The sequence below is a fragment of the Halichoerus grypus genome, chromosome 10, assembly GCF_964656455.1.
Source record: "Halichoerus grypus chromosome 10, mHalGry1.hap1.1, whole genome shotgun sequence".
NCBI lineage: Eukaryota > Metazoa > Chordata > Mammalia > Carnivora > Phocidae > Halichoerus > Halichoerus grypus.
In genome coordinates, this window is record NC_135721.1 from 23,941,903 (window position 1) to 23,969,301 (window position 27,399).

General features: G+C 50.6%; 1 protein-coding gene across 1 annotated transcript; it reads left to right on the forward strand.

Annotated features, from left to right (window-relative positions):
* Window positions 1–1,000: 1,000 nt before the first annotated feature.
* LBH (LBH regulator of Wnt signaling pathway) lies at window positions 1,001–27,399 on the forward strand. The gene is made up of 3 exons (XM_036075812.2): window positions 1,001–1,251; window positions 3,843–3,945; window positions 24,848–27,399. The coding sequence occupies exons 1-3, from the start codon at window positions 1,226–1,228 to the stop codon at window positions 25,034–25,036; spliced, it is 318 nt and encodes a 105-aa protein (XP_035931705.1). The 5' UTR covers window positions 1,001–1,225; the 3' UTR covers window positions 25,037–27,399.

A 27,399-nucleotide genomic window follows, 5' to 3' on the forward strand; every position in this document is an offset into this window, starting at 1 on the left:
TTCAGCCACAGAGGGGCAGACTCCCATCCTGGCTCTGGGGGCTGAGAAGCCTGACCACCTGGACAGACCCCTGGAGTTGTAATTCCTGGGCAGTGTGGGAGGGGTTTGGCCGAAGCTCTTTGTTTCTTCTCCTTGCAGCAGATCCGGAGCCAAGGCTAGTGGGGTGTGCTTGTGCGGTGCCCACCCGCACGCCCTGCCCCGCGCCGCCGTGGTGTAGGTGTCCAATGGAAAAACCCTACGACGACACCACATCCTTTCTCACACAAATAAAATCCTCCACGGATCTGCGGGCTGCACACCAGCCCCTTGCAAGCTAACGCGAACCCCCACGGGCACTGGGTCTCCCCAGCTTCGCGCCCCCTCCCTGCTTTACACCGCCTCTTTTTTTTAGCGATGCTCCCATTTCCACGCAGCTTGCCGGAGATGGAAGGGATGCGCCTCGGGCGCAGCGATCGAGGTGTCACGGGCGAGGCCTAGTTTGGGGGATGAACGCTGAAGAGGGGTCCCGAGTTATGGGGTTGGGGACGGCGAGAAGGTGCAGAGGAGGGCGCCGGCGCCAGGCATCCAGCGTCGAGGGATGGCGCCCTCCTACCGCGCAGCGCGGCCGCCGAGCGGTCACGTCCGGAGCGGGTCCAGCGCCCTCCTCAAGCCCACGATCCTCCGCCCCGAGTGCCCAGGGATGTGTGCAAGGAGGGGGCCGCGGACGCGGGCGGGTTTGTCGTCAGGAAGAGGCGTTGACATTGAACTGGTGCGTGCGTGTGTGCGCGCGCGTGCGTGTGTCCACGCGCGTGTCTGCGTGTGTGAGTCTTGGGGAGGGAGCCCGGCTGGAAGCAAACCACGGCCTTCGGGGAGCTGAGCCGAGCGCGCCCCCGAGCCGCCGCCGGCAGGAGCTGCGAGCGCTGAAGCCATTCATGATTTTGGTGACGTTATTCCAGGAGTGGGCGAGAGGGGGGCGGGGCCACCCGCGGCCGAGCCCCGCCCCCGCCCCTATAAATACAGCTTCCCGGGCTCTTTGTGGGGCCGCGGGCTCGGTGGGGAACCGAGAGCTCCGTGTGCTCTGCCGACGCAGCTGGCAGCGGGGCTGTCTCCGGAAGGCGGACCGGCGAACGCCTAGTGCCCGCACTCCGCCGCCTGCCGCGCCTGTCTGCGCCCCTGACATCCTTACTCGGGACGCGGTGGCCGTTTTTAAATCACAAGGGCGTGGGTCAGCCTCCCCTCGGACTTCATGTCTGTGTATTTCCCCATTCACTGGTGAGTATCCTGCGCCCTCGGCGGGCATCCGTCTCGCGGCCCTGGCTGCGGGGCCCGGGCGCCCGCTCCTGCGGGCTCGGGTGCGAGGGCAGCAGGCGGCGCGGGCGCCGGCACTCACCCGCCGCCCCAGCCCGTGCCAGAGTCAACGTCAAGGTTGCAAAGGTGGGGGTGGGGGCCGGTGGTGCCGAGAGCATCCAGACAAAGGGAGTGAACTCGAAGCCCTCACTTAAGTGACGGCTGGGAGGGTGTGTATGTGCTGGTGGTGGGGTGGGGGGAGAACCAGGGATCAAGCCTGAATCCCGCTAATAGAACCCCCAATGCGGAGGGCTGCAGGAGGCACGCGCCCCGGCTGGCGCAGGGGGCTCCTGCTCTGCCCCGGCCCCTCCCCTTTTTCTTTTTGTTTGCATGCAAGTCTCCGCGTCGAGGCCGGCAGCAGCGGGGCTGAGCTGGTGCAGCGGCGGCTTTTGCAGAGCTTCGAGGGGTGGGGAAAAACGCTCTCCCCACACGGAACCTGATGAAAGCCACAAGCAGCAGCACAAGCACAAGCTGCGCCCTCTCGATCTCATTCCTCCTCAAAACCCGATGCGCCTTTGTGGGGGCCCGGGCTGGGGCCGGGGAGCCGCTCTCACCCGCCGGGAAGAATCCGGGGCCGGGCCGGGGGGGCGGAGGACGTTCGCACGGACCCGGGATCTGGGCCGGGAGGGATGCGCCGCGGGCGCCGCGCTGGTTGCGGAGCGAGGCCCCCGGCCGCGCCGGCTGCCGCTTCCTTCCTGCGCCCGGGAAGAGGAGGAGCGGCCGCGGGGGAGCACTGACGGCGCGGAAGGGCGCCCTCAGGTGCGGGCACGGCGGGCCGGACCCGCGGGTTCCAACTGCGCGCTGTCCTGCTCAGCCCAGGAACCGGGAAGTTCCTGCTTCTCGCTTCAACTTTTGGGGCCCGCGCCGCAGCCCGGAGCGAGCAGCGAGCGCCCCTACACCAGGCGAAGAGCCTGGCGAGAGCCCCGTGGGCCCGTTTCTTTGGGGGTCGGCGGCAGCCTTTCCAGGACCCGGGATGAATCCGCCTTTGGAGTCCCCTCCCCCCCCCTTCCTGACCCTAACCCTTGCCCGGAAGCCCAGCATCTTCTGTCTCTCCTCCCCCACCCTGGCTCTGTTTAGAGAAATGAACTCTCAGAACAAAGTAAAAATTCCCCCACCCGTGAGGCTTGCGTACCCCCTCCTTAGGGGCGCCGCTCCCCTCCCACCTCCCTGGTGTGTGAGCAGCCAGGTGCCATGTGGGTGAGACTTCGAAGGCTGCTGGAGGCTTTGTGCCCCTGGCCACTCAAAACTTGCCAAGGTGGGTGTTAGGGCCCATCAGGGTTATTATCCCCTGAGAAATTAAGGGAAATAAAATAATTGGGAATTATTTTATAGTTGATTAGCTCTTCATAGCTTGCAACGGTTTTTCCACCCCAGAGATGAGCCATTTAGCGTAAGTGTGATATATGCATTATTGGCATCATGGTAAGAAACAGGGCACCTGTGGCTCAGAGAGGTTATATTACTTGTTCCAGATCACACAGCTCTTGAGTGGCAGAGCCTGGACCAGACCTAATGCTTCTGTTTCCAAATCCAATGCTGTTTCTACTCTGTGTAGTAATGATGAAGTGAAGAAGAATCTAAGGAAACCCCTGTTTCCTTAGATGTAGTCCGTCTAAAGCCTTGCCGACATTTATTTATTTTGTAACTGTGTAAAGGCATGATGGTGAAAATATTGGGTGTTGTGTCGGGAGTGCACTGACTGGTATGTACTATTTGGCATTATGCATTCGGGACCCTGTATGTGCCCGTGGTTTGAGTGAGGATAATGGAACATTTGTATCCTGCTTACAGAGTACAAAGCACTTTCACATGTCAGCCATTGGTGGGCCAGCTTGGCTCCTCTGGAAATTTCCTCTGCAATCAGAGTCCGGGCATCCTTAAGGCTTTTAATCCAGGGGATGTTTTTCAAGCTGTGAGCTTGCAGCTGCTGTGGCTGGACTAGAGAAGGGGGTTGGATGGCAGATGTGAAGGCTGCAGAAAGCTGACCCCTTGGGGCTTTAAGTGGGACATTTTGCAAAAAGGAACACCAGAGAGAGAGGAAGAGAGAGAGGAATTTGGGAAGGCAGCATTATTGGACTTGGTTTCCCTGAGGTTGACCTGTTATCATTATGTAATAATAATATGCAGTTCCCCTAGAGACGGGTTGAATTGGTTTTAATATAGACAGATGGACTCAGCTACCTACTGTTTGGGTTTTTTTCTAGTTCTGTCACTATCACAAAGAAAATCCAGAGTGCTCTGTGCCAGTGGGGACTTGTACAGGAGAGGAGGAAAGAGAGGTTTGCCAGAGCGGTTTTCAGGCAGTTTCAGGGCTTTGTTGGCTGAGGCTGAGGGCCCCGATGCCCTGGGCTTATAAGGCACTTCCTCAGGGTGTGAGCTTGTTTTTCTGTGAGTTCTGTTTTGAACACCTCTCATCCTGCCTCCAGACAGTCCCCTGATCTAAAAGCAGAAAGCACCAAGGATAGGAATGTGAAAGTGTGTGTGTTTGTTGACTTTTGGTCTGGGTTTCTTGGCAGCCCCGACTATCTGCGATCTGCCGAGATGACTGAAGTGATGATGAACACCCCATCCATGGAGGAGATTGGCCTCAACCCCCGAAAGGATGGCCTTTCCTATCAGGTGAGTTCTGTCCTGGGTTCCCTCCGGCTCTTTGGAGCCTGGTGACTCTTGCTGGGGTTGGAGGCAGATGTGGTTCTGTGTCCCAGTGCCACTTGGAACAGCTATGTGACCTTGGGAAAGTCCCCTCATGCCAGTAAGCCTCAGTTTCTTCATCTGTAAAATGGGGCAACAATAGTCCTTACCTCAGAGGATTGTGGTAAAGATTCAACTTGATGAGATGCTGGGTAGAAGGCATTCATGGTGCCTGGGACACAGTAAGGGTTCAGTAGGCATGAGCCGAAGTCATTCCTTAGTCATCCCGGCTGCTGTGGACTCGCACATTCACAGCAACGAGGGGGGGACGTGATTTGTGCCGTCGGTTCAGACCAGCACTTCCCTTCACGGCCGTGCCTTGGCAGGAGAAACACCACCGTGAAGGGTAGCTTACGGGAAAGGTGATCGGGTGGAAGAACATCTGTGTCAAACGCTGCTTTCTTCCTCAGGTGGATGGTCGACCCACTGAGGCCACCAGAGTTCATGTTCAAAGTACTTAGAATTGAGGAGACCTTTCCCCAAAGGCAAGCTATCAGATTTCCGGCGTCTAGATTAGAGATCATCCTGCGTGATGGATGTTAAATACATGAAGACCTCAAAAAGTGCCCTAAGTGTGACCTTCAGATTCCTAACACAGTGCTCTTCCTCCCTGCTATGCACTCACCTGCTGCCCCCAGCGGGCTACACAGCAGCTTGATATCTCTGGGGGCGTGAACGGGAGAGTTCCGAGGTTATTACTGTGGGAGAGGAAGGAGTCTATTTTTCAGGGAAGACCTTGGAGCTAGGGAAATTGTGTACAAAGGGTGTGTGGCCTGGGGAAGACGAAAGGGGTGTGATGGGCCCATTCAGCAGATACGAAATGAATGTCTGCTGTGAGCCATGCACTTTACAAATGTTACTCATTTACTCTTGACCATAGCTCTGAGGTGGGAGTTCTTGCTCTGTTTAACAGACAAAGGAACAGGCTCAGACCGTAGTAGACCCAAACTCCAAAGCCTTGCTCTTCTGATATGTCATGGGTCTGCACCTGGAGCTGGTTCTTGCTTAGAATCTAGACTTGCTCTGGCTAGTCATTCTGTAGAACCATTCCAGGGCATTTATTTTGTAAAGCAAGAAACAAATAGGGAGCTGCGGGCATGTGATGGGGAAGGGGTTGATCAAAGAGCTGAGATGAAAGCTGAGTTCGTGTAAGGTAACTTGGTGGGTGACAGCAGAGTCACCTCGGACTGGGAGGCTCAAGAAGGCCCCTCTGTTCAGTGTCAGGGTCTGGCCAAGCCCCTTTAGCTGGCTGGAAAGAAGTATTCATGTCGCCTGAGGAGATGAAGGAAGTGAGGGGGATACCCTTTCCTGGTTGGTTTTCTACCCTCCACCCCCAGAGTGGGTCTGAGAGAGACCATCGAAGGCCCCACAGCCTGTGGGAGGGTAGAAGTTTCCTGGCCCCCCAGCGAGGGTGTTTTTGGATACCAGTTTCCAAGCCACTGAATCAGACCGAATCTCTTTGTGGTTACAGGTGAGATTTTCTCTCAGTTCTGGGTTTTAGCATTCCATCACAGAACCCTTCCAAACACAGTCGTCAGTACATCTTGTGTGTGCTTTTTACATTCTTTTGAACATGTCCCAGGATCAAGGGGCCACATCCTACAGCGCTGTTTTCTCCGTCTTCGGGCCACCCTGCCCGAGTGAGGGCCAGGACAGGTGAAGGGGTGGAAGGGGCTGCAGCGCGGGGGGAGGAAGGCTGACTTGGGGTTGCAGCGGCCAGTGGGAAATCAAAACGCCTTTGGGCTCCCTAGATGTCATGATGCCGCCTGATGAAAGAGCCCTAACTTTCTCCTAGTGGTGCTGGCCTGAGAGCCCGGTTCCCACGGCCCCTCAGGAAATCTCTTCCTGCTGCCCGGGTGGGGGCTACTGTCCACTTCCAAAATATCTTACCTAGAACTTCAAAGCACTCTTGTCACCAGATTTCGGAAAGGTCCTCTGGTTGCCTGATGAAGAGAAAGGGGAGAGCATCATTTTTCCTGGGCACTTGCTGCGGTGGGCACTCTGCAGAGGGCCCAGGGCTCCCATGGGAAAGCAACATGGGCGTAATACCCAGAACACAGGCAGTCTGGGGCAGCGACACAAAGCCATGGTCAGTCCAGGTACGGATGGCCATGAGAAGGCTTGGCCGGTCAGACTGGGGCTGGGCCCTGAGAGAATATTAGGACTGGGAGAGAGCACCTCCATCTCTAATTTTGTTGCACGCCCAGATACCCCCCTGGCTTGCCCCTGTTTATACCAGCTGCAGGGCTCTGCAGCCAGCTGATCTGACAATTGTCATATGACCCATATCCTCTGGGCCCACTCAGAGCTAGTGTCATGCAATTAAACACATTCCCACCAGAGCTCTGGGACGGCACTGGCCGAAGCCCATCCTCTGTGCATGCTCGGGCTGGGCTTAGATCTGGGGCGGGACATCTCAGAACTCTGTTCTTGGCATCCTTCCTGAGGGTAATAATAGTACATGGCTTTTACCAGGCCCTGCTTTTCCAAGGAACTGAAAGTGGGAAGGAGACATCAATCCCGACTTGGCAGATGAAATAGGATCTCAGGCTTGTGATTTGACCTTGAGACAAGGTTGTAAAATAGATAGGCACGCTGGACTTCGTCAATCATTCCCCCACCTTCCAGACCTACCCAAGAATGAAGCTTTCCTAACTTCTCTGCCCCAGATGTGACCTTTCTTCTTGCAACACCTGTGGCATTTGTTCTCTGAAATGATGCTGCCCTGCGCTTTGAGGATATGGGTCCTGCCCAAGTCTCTGAGGGCAGGGGATGCCTTCTTTCCCTCTTTGTGCCCATCAGCCTCCCCAGCCCAAGATGCATGCTGGCTCTAGGTCTTTCCAGAGCAGTTGCCAAGTGAATGGTGGTTGTTTCGGTGAGGTTGAATCTCCTGATCCAAAAGCTGGCCATCTTCACTTCTACTTTAGGGTTTTTAAGGGGTCTCCTCTGTTCAGGCCTACCAAGGCTTCAGATAAATATCTTTATCCCCTGGAAAATTCAGGTAAGACCTACCTTTCATGCTTAGGAGTTAGTGTCGTTTTGTGAGCATCTATAAAAATCAACAGATCCAGTGCCTTGTTTCATCTTAACATTTATTCAGAGAGTCAGCTCGATATGGGAACTCCTTGTTTGCACACGCACTTGGCATGAATTATGGCACCTTGCTGGGTGGGTGGGTAAATGGTTACCCGAAAGTCTGAGTACATTCTGGGCAGGCTGCGAGGAGTGGCTGGTTCACTGGGGCTGAGTGAGCCATGAGGACATTTAGGTCCTCGATGGCTTTGGCTCCCTCCCCTCACTGCATTCGTGGGCCTCCCATGGTGCCCCCACCCGTGGCACTGGACGGCTGCCACCTACACCTTCTTACTTGGCCCCAACTCAAGGAAGCAGGTCAGTGGCTGCCTTGCGGGGCCCTCCATTGGATCCAGGGGCTCTAAGTATGTAGCATTTTGGAGTGCCTCTCTGATGGGGTCTCCTTTCATGGTGCAGCTGACCCGGCCTGGGTCCTGTGCGGGGAAGGGTCCTTCGCCTTTGTCTGGAGACGCTGGCCTTGCCCCGACCCAAGGGCTCTCGGCGCTCTGGCCTTCCTACCTGCCTTGCCCCAGCACGGCCTGGGAGCCTTCTGCAATCTTACCACCCTCGCTAAGTTCTAGATAGAGGTATGGCTCCTTGGTTTTCATTTAAAATTGCCCCTTCTCAAGCATCGGGACCAAGATCTGATAGCTCTGTCCTTCCCGAGGCTCTTTAAATTCTTCTCTGATCAGCTTGCGTGTCTCTGACTGGCTGCCCCTTGAATTCCCTATGCTGGGCTTGGTCACAGACTCCTACCACCTGACATCCATCCCCAGTCCGACAGGCAGCGAGCTCCCCTCAGGGAAGCCGGGGAGGATGCACTATAAACCAGAAGGAGCTCACTCTTCACACACCACAGTCTTCCGTGTCCTGTGCCTTCCCTTTGATCCGCAGAGCTCAGGACTTCCCTGCATCCTTTCCTTCGCTTCCTAAGACCAGAGGGAGGGAGAGCCTGGCTTTTGCACTGTAGGGAGGAGGGAGAGTTGAGACGGGGGGGGGGGGGGGGGGATGCTGACCTCTTGCCACAGTTCTGTCATTTGCTTCTTGCAGTCTGAGAGCCTGAGTGGTAGCTCGGCATTCAGGACGGGGGTAAAGCACTAGGCTGGCTGAGAGCTCGCCTCTCCCTGGACGGGGATCTCTCAGTCTCCTCTGTCTGCCAGGCCCAACAGCAGCGGGCTCTCTCCACCCTCCTCCTGCTGCTTCCCTTTATCAGAAGCAGCAAATCCCGTCTCAGTGAACAGGCTCTTGTTAATCTCTAAGTCAGCAGCGGTTCAGAAACCCTCTCTGTGTGGAGCCTTTCTTTAGGAAGACCCCCTGAGCCTGGCCCCCCCTGTGTGTTCCCACCCGTCCAAATGAACGTGTTGAAGTAAATACCTGATGGGTGGAGCTTCCTCCCTCGGTTCAAGTTCCTCATCGTCTCTGCCTCCATCCCCCACAAGCCTTGCTCAGGGGGCCATTACAGGTGGAATCCATCCACCGCCTCTGTCTCTTCCTCCTTGTGGTGACCCCCAGTTGTGGTACCCCACATGTTTGCAAGAGTTTTGGAGGCTCTGCTGCGTGGCCTCACGGAAGTCCCGTGGTCCCTAGGAAATCATCTTTCACAACACCAGACTTAAAAAGCCTCAGTTGTCCCTGGAGGGAAATAAAGCTAAAATTGCAGAGCATTTGGCAGGACACGTCCAGCTATGGACACGACATGTTACTGGAATCACAGCAAGTTTTCTTTCTCCTCTCCCACCCCCTCCACTCCGCTCCCTCCTTGGTACAACTCATAATAATGTGAGGCAAAACAGGCAGTTCGGGCCGCCTGGGGCCAAAGCCCAAGGAGCGCCTCGTTTTTGGGTGGGTTTGTGTCGACACACACTGCCTCTTTTTGAGTCAGTGCCTACCTTGTTCAGATCAGCTCTACTTTGTATGAGGGACCCGGCACCTTCCTTCTTAGGCCCAAAGCCTTGACACAAACATCATGTTCACTGTTTTGGAGTGCCCCCGGGGGTGAGGGCCTGCAGAAGGCTGGAATCGTCCCCCTGGGTCCCCCCTCCCCTCCCCCCAGCACACACACTGTGGTCACAACAGTGAGTCTGTCACACGGCCAGGGAGAGAACAAGCTTTCTTCACTTTCCTGGCCACCGTGTTGCACGCTAGAACCGAGCAGCCCAGCCTTCTCTCAAAGGGCCTGTGTGCGGCCTGACGCCTCTCCACGGCTGGTGTGTTCCTCACTGCCCTGAGCAGGGGCTGTGTCTTAGGCTGCTCTCTGTCCCTGCGGCGCAGGCCCCCGCGTCCTGCACAGAGCGGCGCAAGGAGCGCGGGGTGATCCATTGGCCCCTTCCCCTCTCCCTTTCCTGCACGGAGAACTATCCCTCTACTGTGGCCATCCCACAGCAGAGATTTTTATAGGATCAGCATCTTCTTGACATCAGCCCAGTCTTGCAAGTTGAATAGAAAGGATTGTACCGTTGGGGAAAGGGTTGAGTTTGGGTGGCGAATCTTGTGACCAGAGCCAAGAGCTATTCCTGGGTGTCTAGTGAATGTCCTGAAATGATCTTTCAGGTCCAAGTCCTGAAATAATCCTCGGAGGATATGAAAACAGGCCCTCATTCACATGGGGCTCAGAGTTGTCAGGCCTTCACTCCTTTCCAGTTCAGAGGTGCTGGACCGCCTCTGCTGCCTCTGGCCTCCCCACCTGCCCTTCTCTGGTCCCTGAGCCCACCCCAGGAGGATTCTTGATCAGATCCTGTGTCTGCGGTTTCATTCGTCAGCTGGGGGAGGCCCCTTATTGCACAGACCTGTCTTAGAAACAAATTAAAATTTGCCAGAAGTTTCTCCAGACTATCGTGCAGCTAGCATTTTGAATTTAAGGGAAGTTTAGGAGCTCCTTTGGCCCCCTGACTGCTAGAATTAGCTGCCCTGCACTGTCAGAAGCTCCTTTTTGAGGTAAACTGTAGAGAAGAGGCACCCAAGCATTGAGCTGAAGCAGCATTGACTACTTGTTTCTCAGCCACAAATTTTACTGGAGCCAGTGGGAAGGAAGGTTCTGGATCTCTCACCTGAAGTAGAATTGGCCGGAGCGCGAAGGGCATTCACAAATCTCAGTTCAGAGGTGGTTGGCTTCTAGGTCTGACCTTATCCTAACTTGAATCTGAAGGTGGTTCCCAGACAGAATTAATAGTATACCGTGAACTCACCTCCTGCCTTTACTTTGTAGAACACTCGTCCACCCTGGATCTGAGAAGCATCCTTGGCTTTCCCCAATTCCTGAATGTGTTTTTCCAGACACAGCCCTGTGTACAAGCTCTAATTTAGGAGGTCACTATTAGCCCAAGGCGTGTGGGCAGCACCGAGCTCACACACTGATCTCTGTGGACAGAGCCCGAGCTGCCTGCTAAGACTCATGTACTCATCACACACACATTTGCAGACACTCCCATGAACACCCACACGTGCATGCACGTGCACACACGTACACACACTCACACACTCACTTATGACCAAAGGGCAGCTGGTGGAATGTTAATAGGGGTTGTCTTAGATTGGAGTGTTGAGATGATAGGAAAATTTTCTCTTCCTTTCCCCCCCTCTCCAGTAATTTCATATTTTCACTGATAAAGTATGTATTTTATTGTTCTCATGCTTACTTCTCAAATTTTAAAAGTAACCTCTGCCCGTGATGGAATTTTAATTTTCTTTAACCTTTTTGTTTTCTAAATGACCGTGATCTCACCATGCCCACGTCACAGCTATTCACGTTTTAGCAGCTTTTCCTTTCTTTTCCAGCGCCCTTAATGTTTTCACATAGCCAAAATCACAGAGCTGTGGTCTGCTTTTTTTTTACTTACCAGTGTGTAGGTTATGAGCATCACATCATGACAACTTACTTTAAAAATGCTTCAAAGCCAGCATTTTTAATAAGTGTACAATGTTAGATCCTAAAGTGATGACATGATTCTTTTTACTGTTCCCCAGTTGTTGAAAACTTTTAGATTATATCCATTTTCCCTCTTATAAATAATGTAATAATTTACATATCAATCTTTATATATCTTTATATATAATATATATAATCTTTATATAATATAATCAATCTCTGTCCATAGTTGATACAATTTCCTCAGAGTCGAGTCGTAGGACAGAGTTTCTAAGTCAAAAGTTGTTAAGTGTGTGAGTTTGTGTGTGTGTGTGGGTGGGTGGGTGTTATATGTATAAAGGTAATACTTATTCCTTCTAGAAATTTAGAATAATTTAAAATACAAAAAAAACCCATCCATATTTCTATCACTGAAATATTTTGGTATGTTTACTTCTAGTATTTTTGTATGCATTTATGTTTAAAAAAATAAAATTGGGATAAATATGTGTATGCTCTAGTGAATTTTTTTTTTCACTGACTATAATTTTGTGACTATGTCCATTTGTTTTTCTTTGTAAAAAGGCATTTCATTTTGTTACGTGCCACTTATTACTGCTGAATATTTAGGTTGTGGCATATTTTGTTCCTGCAAACAACACTGCTCTGAATATCATTTTACATAAATATCTGCACAGACCTGATTTCTTTCCTTGGAATAAGTTCTTGGAAGTACAATTACTAATTCAAAGAGATTCAATATCATTAAGCCTCTTGATTATATATTACCTTAAAGACAGAAAACGAATAGAAAAGTTTATCAAAATAGAAGCTCCTGTCATGGAGAGCTCTAGCACATAGAATTTCAGGGGTGTAAAAGCTATCGACATGAGATCATGAAAGAGCTCTGTGGCTAGAGTCAGGAAGGTGGTTTATTTCAGAGTGTTTAGGAGATGTTGTACATCTTCTAGTTTGTTAATTGCTTATTTTGAGCAGAGATGATAACAACTAATGATGTTTAGGCAGCATCTAGCCAGCATTGCAAAATAGCTGGTGATCATGTTTTTGTCCCTTCATGGGTATAATGACACACTCGGGATTACAGATGCATATGGGTCGGCGATTGCCCTACTTGTCTCCTTTATTCTATTAATGACATCGGAACACCATGTGACCTTGAGGAAGACCAGTGAAGTCACCTCCGCCTGGAGACCCATGAAGTTTGGAGAGATGCAAATGTAGTCCCCTAAGCCATCCTGCTCTTCCGAGGTTCCAGGTCTGGCTCGTGGACTGGTCATGGTTTAGAAATATGGCTTCCCTGGAATCCAGGATGGACTGGGCTCTTAGAAGTAGATCTGAGCATAATAGAAGTTTTGGGCCCAGAACTCAGGGGCCTTTTACCCAACAACTGTGCAAGCCTCAGGTTCTTTGCAACAAATAAACGCTCCAAGCCAATGTTCCAGTAGGGTCCACAGACTCCTGGTGGTTTACAAAGTCTGTTCAGGTATTACACAAGCTTTAGAAATGGTGGTATATTTTTATGGTTACTACCTATGACAAGTAATACTAGTTTTCCATCTCTGTAGTGATATAGAGTTTCATTTTTATATGTTTTAAACAAGTGAGTAAAGAAAAAAGATAATTGAGCCATACTGTGGTTGTGGACATGAAGGCGTAATTACCATGGTATCCAACTTCCTGAGGTTGGCATCACTATTGTTATCATGAAGGAATTTCTTTTCTTCGACTCTGGTTTTCCTCTTAGATGAAAGCATTCTTAAAGATCAGCTAACACTAAATCATGATTTCTGTATTTCTTTGGTCATTTGCCCCTCACATGTGGCAGTTGAAGCATGAGGATCCTTCCTGGCTGTTTTCCTTGGCAGCCTAAGATTAGGGGTTCTCATGCCAAATTACTTCTTAATGATGCTCCATGTATATACTACTTGATGTTTTAACAGAGTGTTAAAACCAGCGGACAGCTGCCCCTGGGGTTCACAGAAACTTTCCAAGGGATGTGACAGCAGAGAGCATTTTCGGGAAACCTAGTTCCACATCTTCAGCCTCCTTGTGTTGCTTTGCTAAAATCCCATTTCCTGAAGCTGGGCTTCCCCAGTTTCTTTGCCTACCTTCCTGTCAAGCTTGCCCTCCTCCCCCTTGCTTCTTGCCCTGCTGAGTCTTTTAAGGTGACTTCCCCAGGGTGTAGAAACCATAGGGGCACCAAACAAATGGGCCATTCAACATGTTACTGCCTAGGAAGCTCCATAAATCCCGCCTATCTATCACATGGAGAAACCAATAAAAAAGATTACCTTTGTGTGTAACAATTACTTGTGGTATGTTGATTGATCAGTTACATACATAGCTGCCAGGAGCCAATCCAGATTTGTTGTTGTTGGTAACAGGCCTTAGGGTCATTTGACATAAAAATACTAACTATCCATTTATATAATAAATATGTCTCTTTATTGCAGAGAAGTATGAAAAAAGCTAATAACTAAAAACATTAAAATTCTAATGAACAGTAGGATGGAGATACAGTTTCAAGCAGAGAAAAGAATAAGATTTTAGAGCTTGTGTATGAGTTTATTTTTTTTAAAGATTTTATTTATTTATTAGAGAGAGAGCATGAGCTGGGGGCCGGGGGCGGGGTGGGGGGGAAGGGCAGAGGCAGAGGGAGAAGCAGACTCCCCGTGGAGCGGGGAGCCAGACATGGGGCTCCATCCCAGGACCCTGGGATCATGCCTGAACCAAAGGCAGATGCTTAACCAACTGAGCCACCCAGGCGCCCTGTGTGTGAGTTTTTTCATGGGTGATGGTTGATACCAAGTTGCTTTGGTATTTATAAGGCATTGGGTGCATTTAAAAGAGTGGTATAAAAGTTCTATTTTAAAATGTTAATGTTTGTAATATATCAGAAGTTTTAGATGTCAATTTAAAAACATGTGGAAGGACACAGGGTTTTTCCAGATTCTTTTAGAGAGTAGACAAATGGGTGGACTCAAACTGGCACTAGGGCATCTCAGATGTGGGAGTGCACGTGACAGGAGGGTGGCATTGGGTCACGTAGGTGTTCTTTGGACATAATCAGGGACGTGAATTTCAGAACCTCTCAGCACATGGGCTTATGGGCTACAAATCTGGATAACTGGTTTCTAATCTTGGCTTTGCTCCTACCTCTGTCACCTCAGGAAACTCACATCCCTTCTTTTTGGCCTCGATTTCCCCATCTATACGGGAGAGAGTGGATTCTATCATTTTTGTTAGAATGTTGTATAATGAGGTGAAATCCTCTATCCTGATCCTAGATCCGCCCACTGGAGTTTAAAAAATCTGCTCTCTTTTCCTCATGTCAGCCTTCTAGCTGTTGAAGGCAACTTTATATTCCCCTCAGATCTTTCCCAGTCTTAAAACATACCTTCCGTCAACCTTGACTTAATGTGGTCATCCTCTGGAGGGTGTTTTTTTCTCTAGGGCAGCAGTTCTCAAATGTTTTGATCTCAGCCCCTTTCACATTCTTTAAAAATTATTTAGGACCCCCAGAGATATTTGTTTATGTGGGTTATGTCTTTTGATATTAAAATGGAGTGTTTAAAATTTTCATGTTTTAATCCCTTTAAAATAACAGTAAAACCATTACATGTTAATACAAATAACAATTTTATTTTTTTAATTTATTTTTTATTTTTTTTAAAGATTTTATTTATTTATTTGACAGAGAGAGACACAGTGAGAGAGGGAACACAAGCAGGGGGAGTGGGAGAGGGAGAAGCAGGCTTCCCACCGAGCAGGGAGCCCGATGCGGGGCTTGATCCCAGGACCCTGGGATCATGACATGAGCTGAAGGCAGATGCTTAACGACTGAGCCACCCAGGTGCCCCTAAATAACAGTTTTTAATAAAGATAAATATGTTTTCAAAACCAAACCCAAACCAAAGTTTAGTGAGAAGAAAAGCATTGTTTCATATTTTTTTTTGCAAATTTGTTTAATATCTGGCTTAACAGAAAATGGTTAGACTCTCATATCTGCTTCTGCATTCAGTTTGTTGCCATACGTGTTGGTTGAAGTCAATGAAGACAATCTGGCCCATGCAAGATCTGTTAGAAAAGTTAAGAAAAGGAAGAAATATCTTCATAGCCTTATTCAGATATTTTTCTTTGCTATTTCACCAAAACTCAACAAGTGGTAGTTTCTTAAAGGTTAGCAGCAACGTGGAATCTGAAACCTTATCAATGGGGTTTTTGTGCTCTTCATTCAAATCCAGCAGTCTGTCTGGCACTTCGAATGCGTCTTTTGCCCATGTTTGGTTTTGTAATGTGGTGTGTTGATCATTTGGAAAATACATGTTCACTGAGTAAGATAGATCTTCCAAATATGGACACATTGCATCATAAAACATCAGAAAGTCACATTTATTCGTGCCTTTACCAGTCTCATTAGAAAGCCTTCAAGTGGGGCACCTGGGTGGCTCAGTCGGTTAAACATCTGCCTTCAGCTCAGGTCATGATCCCGGGGTCCTGGGATCAAGCCCCGCATCGGGCTCCTTGCTCAGCGGGGAGCCTGCTTCTCCCTCTCCCTCTGCAGCTCCCCCGGCTTGTGTGTGCACGCTCTCTCTCTCTCTCTGTCAAATAAATAAATAAAATCTTTTTTTTTTTTTTTTTTTTAAAGATTTTATTTATTTATTTGACAGAGAGAGAGAGACACAGCAAGAGAGGGAACACAAGCAGGGGGAGTGGGAGAGGGAGAAGCAGGCTTCCCGCGGAGCAGGGAGCCCGATGCGGGGCTCGATCCCAGGACCCCGGGATCATGACCTGAGCCGAAGGCAGACGCTTAACGACTGAGCCACCCAGGCGCCCCAATAAATAAAATCTTAAAAAAAAAAAAAAAGAAAGCCTTCAAGTATTAGAGAGTGGACAAGTTTATGGTGGCTGATACGATTTATGCTTGAAAGTTTGATTTTTATCATTGGGAACAAATATTGTTAGTCATTTTCCACGAAGTGACGTGCTTGTTTTGTTCACTTTTGAGGACATGTCCCCCAAACACCCAAGTCAAAACAACCATGCTTTGTTGGGCAGACACGTTTTCAAGTAAAAACGGTGTTCCGCGGGAAAAGTGGCTAGTTCAGCTGACGACTCAGTCACATGAGTGCTTTTTCTCGAGATTACAATGGGACTTCGAGATGCAGCAGAGTGCTGTCTGCTGGCTTTCCGCTTTATCACATACAACACTAAAACAACATGTACTTAAGAGTCAGTATTTAACAAAAATTCATTTTGACTGCTTTATCAAGGATATTAGGTCCTTTTTTTTTTTTTTTTTTTTTTTAAATTGTGTGAGGTGGCAAAGAACGTAATGACCACCAGGACAGTTTGCTGCTGCAGCATTCATTAATTCTTGCCAAGGGGCCAGCAATTTCCCCCACCGGTGCTGTGCGTGCCATAGTGCAAGTGTTAGCGCAGGGGGACAGGCAAATGACATCTTCGTATTATTTAGAAAGTATTTTATCTCCGTGGGCACTTCTTCCATGAGAGGAGCTTGGGATCTGAGCTTTGAGAAGCGCTGCTCTAGACCGAACAGGAAGACTATGTGTGATCAGAGGACAGCAGGGCCATCACCTCCCTGCTAGTGTAGACCGCTTCTAGATATACAGCCCTGTTCGTTTCAGTGTTGTAGCCTCAACACTGTAGCTGTGATCAACTGAATTCTCCAGGCCTCTCTTCTAGCACCTACTGTCAAGCAAGGATTCCTATTTGGGAGAGGGAAACAATGTTTTTAACTTAAAGAAAGGTGGGTCTATTAGCTGATGACCCCAGTTTGGGACAAGGTGAGTTGGAGATGATGGATGTCATCCATCATGGGAGGTGGGAAGGGGGAAGTGCCGCTGTAGATTGGGGAATCCTCCGCCTGTGATGGACCAGTGAAGCCAGGAAGCTGAGTCTGAAGAGAAGCCTAGGATGACACCTAGTCTAGGGAGGGCACAGGGAAGATGAAGGTAGATGGGTCAGATGAGCCAGGGCAGGGGCATAAGAATCAGGAGAGACCATGACGCCTGAAGCAGGCCGGATGGCCTGGTGGGGTGTTGCAGAAGTGGTGATGAGTGAAAGCTGAGCAAAGGCCATGGGGCAGGCCTGTAAGGCTGTCCTCAGAGACTTGAAAGAGTTGTTTCCATGCAGGAATGTGTTTGGAAGCCACGTGGAAGGGGTCAGGAAGGGGATTCCAGACAAGGGTGGGAAGGCTGTGGGACTAGGCCACACATTCAAGATTTTTGTCTCCAAAACAAAGAACGAGAGAATGGTTGGAAATGGCAGCCGTGCCATTCTGGGCTTTCTGAGACGAGGTATGGCTGTGGGACATTTGGTTAGTTCCAGTGGAGGAGGATGGAGAAAGGGATCTGTCATCCGCAGCGGCCCAGAGGTGACTGGGAGGCATGTCTTCTTTCTAAAGGGCAATGATAATATAGTCAATAGGATGTGGGTATTTGAAATCATCTATGCCAGATAACTGCAGTCTTTCTCTCACTGCCCTAGAGAGTTTTAAGAAATGTTCTTTAACCTTCCAAAAGCCCCATCAGCTCACTGGGCCCAGAGTTATCAGTAGCAATTAGTGCTAATTAATTGGAATTTGGAACTCTTGACCTGCAGGATGGGTGTGTGTTTGAGAGATGTTTATGAAGGATGGTGTTTATCTAGAGGATTTCCTTTTCTTTTAAGTTTCAGGGCTGGAGGCTTAAGCATCTTTAATCCAAAGGAAGGAGATCCAACAGTTGTTACAAAGCCTTAAATCTCTCCTCAAGTCTCCTATAGGATTAGAGACACCAGAGAAGGGTAGGAAGGGGTGAGGTGGATATTCCAGAGCCCCAGGCCAGGGGGATTTGAGCAGAGTGAGAGCGTCAGGGATGGAGAGTGAGGTGACTGGCATCCGACTGGAGATGAGACTGTTCTTCCTGAATCCAGTTAGGAGCTACTCTGCCGTTTGCTCTAATTCTTTTTGTTCTTACTAACCAACATTTCACTTTGAAAAGTCAGTAAAATGCAAATAGCTATGATGATGATGATGAAATAGCAGGAGGCAAGTATTTCGAAGAACATATATATTCCTTGCCTTCACATGTTGTTAGGGGACAAAAAGCAGGGTGACTTTTCGTTTGGATTAGCTGCTGCTCATTCGTTCAGCCCTTGGCAGAGCAGGATGCTGGTAGAGATCTGCCCATTGTTAGAAACCAGCCCCTCCTAGGAAGGAATAAACACACAAGGCCAATCCATTGTTGTTCTGCAGGAAAAATAAGAAACCCAGACGTTGGGAAGCTGAGGGGCAGGAGGGGTCTGATGGCCTGGGCAGCAGGCCCCTGGAGTGGGCTGGGGGGTGGGGGTGTGGAGGTGCATAATGGGAAGATCGCTAGCTGCAGGGGCTTGCACTGAAGACCAGGATCTGGACAAGACAGTGGCTTTTGTTCTGCCTGGCCTAACCCATGCCCTGGAAAAACAGAAACACTGGGAGAGAAGTGAAGTCAAACCCATTTCTCCAAAGAACCTGGTCTAGAATTGTTGAGTGCAAGCCCAGGAGTGCTGCTCACTTGCTCCTGGCCCAAGCCGTTGGGACTATTGACTTTTCAGTCCCTCACTCTAAATGCTCCTTGGGGACCCCAGTTTTACCTAATAAGAACCATCATTAGGAATTTAAAGTTTACAGAACATGTTCACACATACCTGTGTTTGATTCTCCCCAAAGCCCTATGAGATGGGGATTAACATTAATCCCAATCTATAGATGAAGACAGGAGGGAAATGGGCCACCACGGCTTCGAGCCCCTTGGGTACTATGTGGCACTCAACATGCAGGAGCATGTAATCCTTCCAACAATACTATAAAGTAGAAGAAATCCCTTCCTTGTTTCACTCAGGAGGCAACTGAAGCTCAGAGAAGTTAAAACGACTTGATCAAGGTCACAGAGATAATAAGACACAGGGGTAAAGTAAAAGCCCAATTTTTCAGACTCCTGGTCTACCACCAGTGGGAGTGGGAATTTCCGTTGCAGGTTTGAGGTTGATTATTCCCCCTCTGGAACCAGAGAGGGGCGAGGCTCACTGCATGATTTTGTGTGCAGAGGCAGATCCCTCTCAGCGCCTTGGGGACTGCCTGGTGATTCACCTCAGGCCCTCTGCCCTACCTCCCCTCTCCACCCCACCCCAGCACACCTCATCCTTCTGTTAGAGCCCAGCAAAGAGGAGCAAGATGCCCACGCTCCGGAGGTCTCAGCTTGCAGAGCTGGTAATGAGCCCTTTGTGTGTCCAGTTTGCCACCTTTCATCTCCTGCTCCCGCTGGTGTCCGCTTTCCCTATTAGCATCTCTCGGCTCTTTGCTGAGCCCTCGGCCCTCTTTGTGGCCAGCTTGAGTTGTTTGTCAGGAATGATGGCTGAGGGATGCGTGCACTCAGGGGAGGGCTGCTTCACCCAGAATTGCTCACATTTTCCATCCCAGGTGCCAGACATCTCTCCTCTCCCCACCGCAGAGGCAGCGAGGTTTAGGTCACCTGGCTTAGAGGCAGACAGTTGATAGCTAGGCCCCCAAATTTCAGGCCTTTGGAGATCTGATATTACCTTTCAGTCCCCCCTCCGTGGGTGAAATGGGAGCTGACTGACCAGCAACTCTTATACTTAAGCAAAAAGCCTTCTGACTAATTCCTCACCCCCCAACCCCAGACTTCTGCTGTGAGGCTGCCCACGTTGGCCCATCAACCAAACCTCCTGAGCCGTTTTCCTGGACAACCCTGCTTTCATGGTCCTCATATTTAATTATTAATGTTTGCACTGCCCGCTGCACCAGCCACTAGCCACATGCAACTGTTTACATTTAAATTTATATTATATTTACACATATCAGATAAATTTACATTACTAAAAGAAAATTTAACAATTTAACCTCATTTCGAGGGCTCAATAGCCGTATGTGGCCTTGTGCAGCTAGAGAACATTTCCACCATCACAGAAAGTTCCAGTGGACAGCTCTAATCTACACAGCCAGAAATGCCAGTATTTTGGCGTCCACGGTTCATCTCACAGAGCATTTCTTCCTCAGAGAAGGTCCTAAAGCTCCCTCGACCTTTCAAGTGAACCCATGTGAGTTCCCAAAATGTCAGGGCCTGTTGGGATTAGAGGCCACCCGGCAAAGGAGGCCTCTGAAGAAGTGTCCTCTGTAAGATTCACGAGCGCCAAGTTTGCACGCCTGCCGTTCCTACACAGTGGGACGTGCAGGACCCAGCCGGGACCGTGTGTGTGATCTTCAAGACTTCACTCCATTTGCAAAGGAAGGAGCTGGGTGTCTATGAGCTTCATCCAAGCCATCAGCCGTGGCAGCCGAGTGTGACAGCTGGGTAGCTGGATGTGGAGTCCAGTGTTGGCAGAAGGAGGGAAGGGCAGGGCTGAGAGAATCAAAGCTGGGGATGGATGCTTCTAGATCTTCCCTGCCCTCTGTGGGGCTTAGGGTGGGAAATGCTTCTCAGAGCCTCCCATTTTCCATTCTGGACCTCTTGGAAAGGAGTCTTTGCTGCAGAGGGAAGAGAAAAGGATTTTTTTTTTCCCCCTTCCCCAGTCCAGAGAGAAGGTGCACATTGGAGTAAGAGGTTTAACCAGAAGCAGTTTCTCTTTGGAGCAGGGGTGGTTCTTTATTCCCTGCCAGCTCCTGCAGGCAAACAGCATGCCAGGCTGGCCTACCGCCCCAGCCCTACCTGTCATGTGCTTGGCAAGTCCGACTCGAGTCCTTTTTTCCACCGCCTTCCCTACCCCGTCACACTGCAGTTGCAACCTCTCATTTTTCTGCTGCCTAGATGATTAAAAAGCATGACTTAGTGGAAAAATCTCAACCTCCTTAGGGTCAGCCTCTTAAGCAGCTGTTGGAGATAAGACTGTGCCGGCAGAATGCTCAGCAACACTGTGCAAGGCTTTCTGTCTGCATGTGAGGAAATGAGGAGCTGATTGGTTCTGAGTGCATGTTGTTTGGCTTTGGAGAGAGCTACAATTTTCAGAGGCATAAATTGGCATTATTTGATAAAAAAATAAAGTCTTTGCTGGAAAGGTGAGATTATTATAGTGATTTTTTTTTTTTAAGTGCAGTGAGCAGGCTTTGTAAAGGAAAAAAAAAATTTTTTTTTAATGGCACCTGCTTTGAGCAATTCAGGGAGCAAAGTTCTCTGGCAACTGAGCAGTATCAGAAGTTCACTGCTCAGACTTCCCCCAACAACTTAAAAGACTTAACTGTGCAGCTCCTGGTATGCAAGGCATTGTTTGGAGTTATTTTAGTTACCATGTGAGTATTACCACCTCTTGCTTGGAGATTGAATACTTACTGACTGTCGTCTTGTTGAAACAGCTCCAAAGAGGACATTCCAATTTTATTTTATTTTATTTTTTAAAGATTTTATTTATTTGACAGAGACAGAGATAGCGAGAGCAGGAACACAAACAGGGGGAGTGGGACAAGAAGCAGGCTTCCCGCCGAGCAGGGAGCCCCATGTGGGACTCGATCCCAGGACCCTGGGATCATGACCTGAGCCGAAGGCAGACGCTTAACGACTGAGCCACCCAGGCACCCAGGACATTCCAATTTTAATTCAGCATATGTCCTCATCTTTGTGTTTGCCAAGAACTTGTACCCATCTAGTGAGACAGGAAGGTCACTTTGCTTTTCAAAAGGAGAAACTGAGTCACGGGCAGTTAGGAGGACTTGATCGGGGTTACGGAAGTGACGTCAAAGACACAGTGAGAATCTGGGGTCTGTGGCTCTACACAATGTGTTATCAAATGAACAGCTTATTTGAAGTCCTACAGGTCTGAGTTCAGGTCCCCATGCAGCCACTTCCTAGCTGTGTTACCTTGAGTAAGTCACTTGCTTTCTCTGTGCTTCAGTGTCCCCCTCTATAGAATAGGGCTCACACTACTACATACTTAATAGGATTATTGTGAAGGTTGAGATTCTACCCAGCAAATTTGCCTGACTTCTCTTCCATCACCACCATCATCTTTTTTTTTTTTTTTTTAAGATTTTGTTTATTTATTTGACAGAGAGAGACACAGCAAGAGAGGGAACACAAGCAGGGGGAGTGGGAAAGGGAGAAGCAGGCTTTCCGCTGGGCAGGGAGCCCGATGCGGGGCTCGATCCCAGGACTCTGGGATCATGACCTGAGCCGAAGGCAGACGCTTAACCGACTGAGCCACCCAGGCGCCCCCACCATCATCTTTTTAACATCTTTCCCCCCTAATTTTAGTTAAAGGCCTATTCCCAGCCTGAAACAAAATTACACGCTCTCCACTCCCACCGTGCTCCTCCCCCTTCTCTTGCACCTGGCCTCTCTGTGTCTTGTCCCTTCCGCTCTGCCTTGGCTCGGGTGATCATAATTAGAATCCAGTTGCTGGGACGTCACAGGTAGGTCAGAGGGTAAATGCAGGGGCCCAGGTCTGCACTGATCCAGGTGTCCGTCTCCTTTTGATATTTCATAGCTCTGTCTCAGGTCCTGAAGATTTAGAAGAACTGTCTAGACTGGGAAGCTCACCTTCTAGATTGAGCTGCCCAGAGGTCATCCTGGCACCTAAGCTGGATGGGCAGTTGAAGCCCAGAGTCTTGCCCACCCTCCCTGGTCAGTTTGCAGTCTGTAAAATGGGCATCCATTCACTTTTCAAAAGGCACAGGCACTGAAAACAGCAGATCTAGGTTTGAATCCTGGCTCTTACATGTGTCCGTCAGAGCCAAGGATCTCACTGCTCCTTGGGCGTGGTCAGGCCGACATTAGGTGACATCCAAAAGAGCTTTGCAAACTGTAGTGTGCTTTCCACTTGCTGGATTTCCCCTTGCTTGCTCGCAAAGCCCATGCATGGAAGGCACCTGTGTTTCACCCCCATGCAGGGCCTCCAGCTCCAGGTGAGGGCAGTGAGGAGGGGCCCAAAGAGACCACTTGCCCTGCTCGGCACATCGGCTGTGTGTGCACAGCACGGTCCCAGTGCGGAACCGTGGGGTCGGCTGCATCAGGAAGAGAAAGGCTGGAGTGGGGGTCCCTCTCCCCATGCCTCCTTTCTCCCCAACTCGTCTGGCCCCTCCTCTGGCTTGTTTTCCTCCTGGCTGCCATTACCATACTTTTTATGAGCCTGTTAAGTCTTTAATGATGCCTGGTTGTGCAGCTGGCTTAAGGCTTAATCCCCAGCAATAGGGCTTTATTGGATAAATGGTTAATAATCACTTGTCTGCAGGGATTGGGGAGGTTTTTTTTTTTTAAAGATTTTATTTATTTGACAGAGACACAGCGAGAGAGAGAGAGCACAAGCAGGGGGAGTGGGAGAGGGAGAAGCAGGCTTCCCTCTGAGCAGGGAGCCCGATGCAGGACTGGATCCCAGGACCCTGGGACCATGACCTGAGTCGAGGGCAGATGCTTAATGACTGAGCCACCCAGGCGCCCCAGGGATTGGGGAGGTTTTGTTGAGGCCCTGTGATTCCCGAAAGCCCCACGTGGCCTGTGACGTGGCCTGTGACCGAGCCAGCACTGCTTGGGGCTGGGGTGCCGTGAGATTGGGCACCACAGGAGCTGGGAAGCCCTGAGTTTGTAGGAGAGCATTTCTTCTCCCTCCTGAGAATACAGGACACTTGCCTGTTGCTGGGGGACTGTCTTGATCTGGCCCAGGCCCTCTGCAAATGTGTCTCCACCCACTCCCGATTTTTGCTTTCCTTTCTCTTGCCATTAAGCTGTGTGACCTTGAGCAAGTCCCTTGTCCCCTCTGGCCCTTGGTTTCCTCATCTACCAAATGGAGAGATTGGAAGAGATAGCCTTGAGGACGCCATGTGGCTCTCAACGTCTGTGTTCTGTGAGCCTCAGTGTCCCGGACAGAGGCTCCTCTCTCCGGGTCTTGGGTGTGTCACCGAGGGCTGCGGATGGCAAGGGACCAGCAGCCCATCGGATTAAGTACTTAAGCTGCTGGGCCAAGAATTGGGTCAGCTGCAGTCACAGGGCACGGTGTGCACAGGGAATCCGCAAAGCCCCTCATGGCCTGGTGCGGGGTTTCTCCCAGTGCTGGGCAGGACACACAGTAGGCATTAAAAAAAGAAGCCTCATTGACGGGACTCTGAAGAGACTTCCAGGTATAGAACCGTCAAGGAGCCAAGAGCTGCTCACAGGTGAAAAAGGAGCCTAGAATTCTGTTCGTGGCTTGCCTGTGACTGGGGCCACGCCAGCAAATGTCCCTGATCAACCCTGATTTGGCCTTGACTTTATAGTCGCAGCGAGATCAGGACCCATCCATGTGAGGGGCGGGGTGTTATCGGGGCATGGGCACGGGGCTCAGATGGACCTGGGTTTGAATCTCATTCCTCCACCACTCATTTCCAGGCTGTATAGTTTGGGCCACCTCCTTCTTCAAACCTGGGAGTCTTTAAGATAGTATTAGCAGCAGGTGTTTTCAGCACGACCGTATGGGTTCAAAGGATATGTGTAAAGCACCTGGGACTAGGCGCTGGTGGTTGCCCTGGGAGGCAGCCAGTGCTAAGGTACCTGTGACGTGCTTTGGGCTGCCGGGGTGACGTGCTGCCTGCAGGCAGGTGTGGCCTACTGTGGATCACATGATTTTAAGTTCTTTTATCTGAAAATAAAAGACAAGAAAAGGTATGAACAGAGCAACACCACAAATTTAGGGGCACTGCCCTGAACACTTGCAGCTTCAGGATTAAAGTCTGCCGAGGGACGGTTTCCTGGGTGGCCCCAGAATGTGCTCCCTGGCTCCCGCCTTAGGGCTCCCTCCCGGTGTCCCGAGAGCCTGGCATGGGTGCTGGCACTCAGGCGGGGCTCAGTTCTCCACGTGTATGTGCAGTAGAGGAACGGGATTTCTCTTTTCCTGTACTGTAGGTGACCGGGACTCGCTCTGCTTTTCTTTCAGATCTTCCCCGACCCGTCAGACTTCGACCGCTGCTGCAAGCTCAAAGACCGCCTGCCCTCCATCGTGGTGGAGCCCACGGAGGGCGAGGTGGAGAGCGGGGAGCTCCGGTGGCCCCCCGAGGAGTTCTTGGTCCAGGAGGATGAGCAGGACAACTGTGAAGAGACAGAGAAAGACAACAAGGAGCAATAGAGTCCCTGTCGACTCCCTCGGGGGCTACACCAGACGGCATCTGTCCCTGAACTGTGTTCTTTCCCATTGTGATGGAAGAAGGGAGTGAGCCACAATAGTTCTGAAAATGTCAAATGATGGCTTCCGTTTTGCACCTGCAAATCACCGAGCTGGTTTTCTTTTCTTTTCTTTTCTTTTTTTGAAATGTGCTGGGCAGTGGAGCCCTCTGCGACAATTTGCAAGGCCTTCTGAGAAAGGAAGCTGCTTAGAGCAGGGGTGGGGGGTGCGGGGAAGTGGTGCATCTTTGAGATCGGTATCTGAACCTGCGCGGGCTAGAGGCAGCCGTGGGATTCCAGTGGGCTCTGGGGGGGCGGGGGAGGGAGATGTGCATCGCGAGCAGGGAACATTCAGGGTAAGAGAACAAACGGGAGACAGGAGATGGGAAGAGAAAATACACCGTTTGAAAGGAAGCAGCGAGCAGAGGAGTGTAGCCAGGAAGTTGCCCGCCCGCGGGCATCCGAAAACAACGCGTTCCTCTCTCTCTCCAGCTCTGCCCACCACCAGCCTTTGTTTTTATTTCAGCTGTGTTGGTCTGTTCACGGGAGGCTGGCAAAGAAGAGCAGTAGAAACTGGCCGCCTGCAAAGCCGGCTGGAGGCAAGCGTGGGAAAGAAGGACTCCCTGCCCCTCCCCCACCCTCTGCTCCAGCTGTGACAGGTTCTGGAGGTTTCTTAAGAGGCAGCACTCTTGAGCTTCTCTCTCCTGATTTATCCTTTTGCCCTCCCCCGGCCCTTCGGGAGTGGCGGGAGCACTTCCCACCCTTGTGGGAGGACCGAGGTGGACGCTTGGACACGAAGCTCCCTCCCCCCTGCTCCCCCAGGCTTGCTCTATTCTGAGCAGAGGCACAGAGCTCTGGCTCTACCAGGCCGCCCTCCTTCTCCCTGGCATCACCTCTGCAGCCCCTGGGCGGAGCAGTCAGGCAGGGGCAGTTCCCAGCCTGACCAGCGGCCGCACCCACTCCCATGTGGGCTCCTGGCCCGTTTTTCTGGTGGGAGCTGAGTGCAGAGGAGACTCTTTCTGTTTCTTGTTGGGGAGGTGAGCTTTAATGGCGGTCCCAAATCTGGGAATTAGCAGATGGGGCTAACAGGGCTCTCCTACAGCAGCCTGGGGATCAAGTTGGAAACTGAAGGTGTCATGCCATCTCCTGGCTTCTCCTTGCGCTCCGGACGTGGGGGGGTGGGTGGCACGGTGAGGGAGCACTGGGCATGGGTCCTCATCCCTCCCCACCTCTCACCTGTCCCCTGTAAGGGCACAGGTGCACAAGAAAGCTAGCCTTGGACTTAGAGCTTCTTAGAGTTAAGAACCATCTGGAGCAGCAGGTTGCAAGACACACTCTTCAAACCTTCTCTCGCTCACGGCGCGAGTGTGCAGCCAAGAGGTGAGCTCAAGATCCTCCTGGAGGCTGACCTGGGCCAACAGAAGCACCCTGGCCGCTCCCCAGTGGGTGTGGGTTGACCCCAGTTTGGGACTTATGCATAGAGCTGTATTTAATACCTCAAGGTTAGTGTGGTTCCGGGGAGCTGGGGCAGGATGAGGGTGTGCAGTTGACATCTCAGCAGGATTTGGTTCTGGGAAGCTGACGCTCACCCCTCCTCCCCCCCGCCCCCCGCTCCCTCCCCCTGTGTTGTCCGCTTGTGTTACACACACCAATGGCAATAACTTCTTCCAGCTCCTTGGCAGTGGGAGAGGCCCGCAGCCTGTTCCGCCAGGGCGTCTCTCTCGTGCTCCCGCTGGTTCTGTTCGGGCTGCAGAGAGTCCTCCCTCCTTCCTCATTCCCTCACAGCAGCATGTCTCAGCCCGCACCTGCCTCCCTTCGTGGATGGGGTCTTGCCTTTTAAAATCCTGTGTTTCTGTGTCCCTCTCATCTGTCCTGGTCTTGCCGTGTGATGGGAACGTGCTTGTAAACTGCATAACAAATCTACTTTGTGTATATGTGTGTTTATGGGGGTGACTTATTATTTTGCTGGTCACTAGACACCTTTGTATGACCCTTTGGAGTCTGAGCAGGCCGGGGGCTGACAACTCGAGTCAGGCCCTGCAGCAGCGAGCCTGTGGGAGGGACCCAGCCACTCTTGGACAAGTGGCTGAGCTCCTGTCTGGCCTCCTATTTTTTTTTTTTAAGTAACTTGTGTGTATTTCTAACTGATCGTATTAAAAAAAAAACAAAAACAACCCTAGTATTTCAGTAAAAATGCCTGTTGTAAGATGAACCTCCTGTAACTTCTATCTGTTCTTTTTTGAGGCTCAGGGAGAAACTAGCATTTTTTTTTCCGAACTACTTTTTGTCACTGTGACAGTTGTAAATAAAGTTTGAAAATGCTTTCCA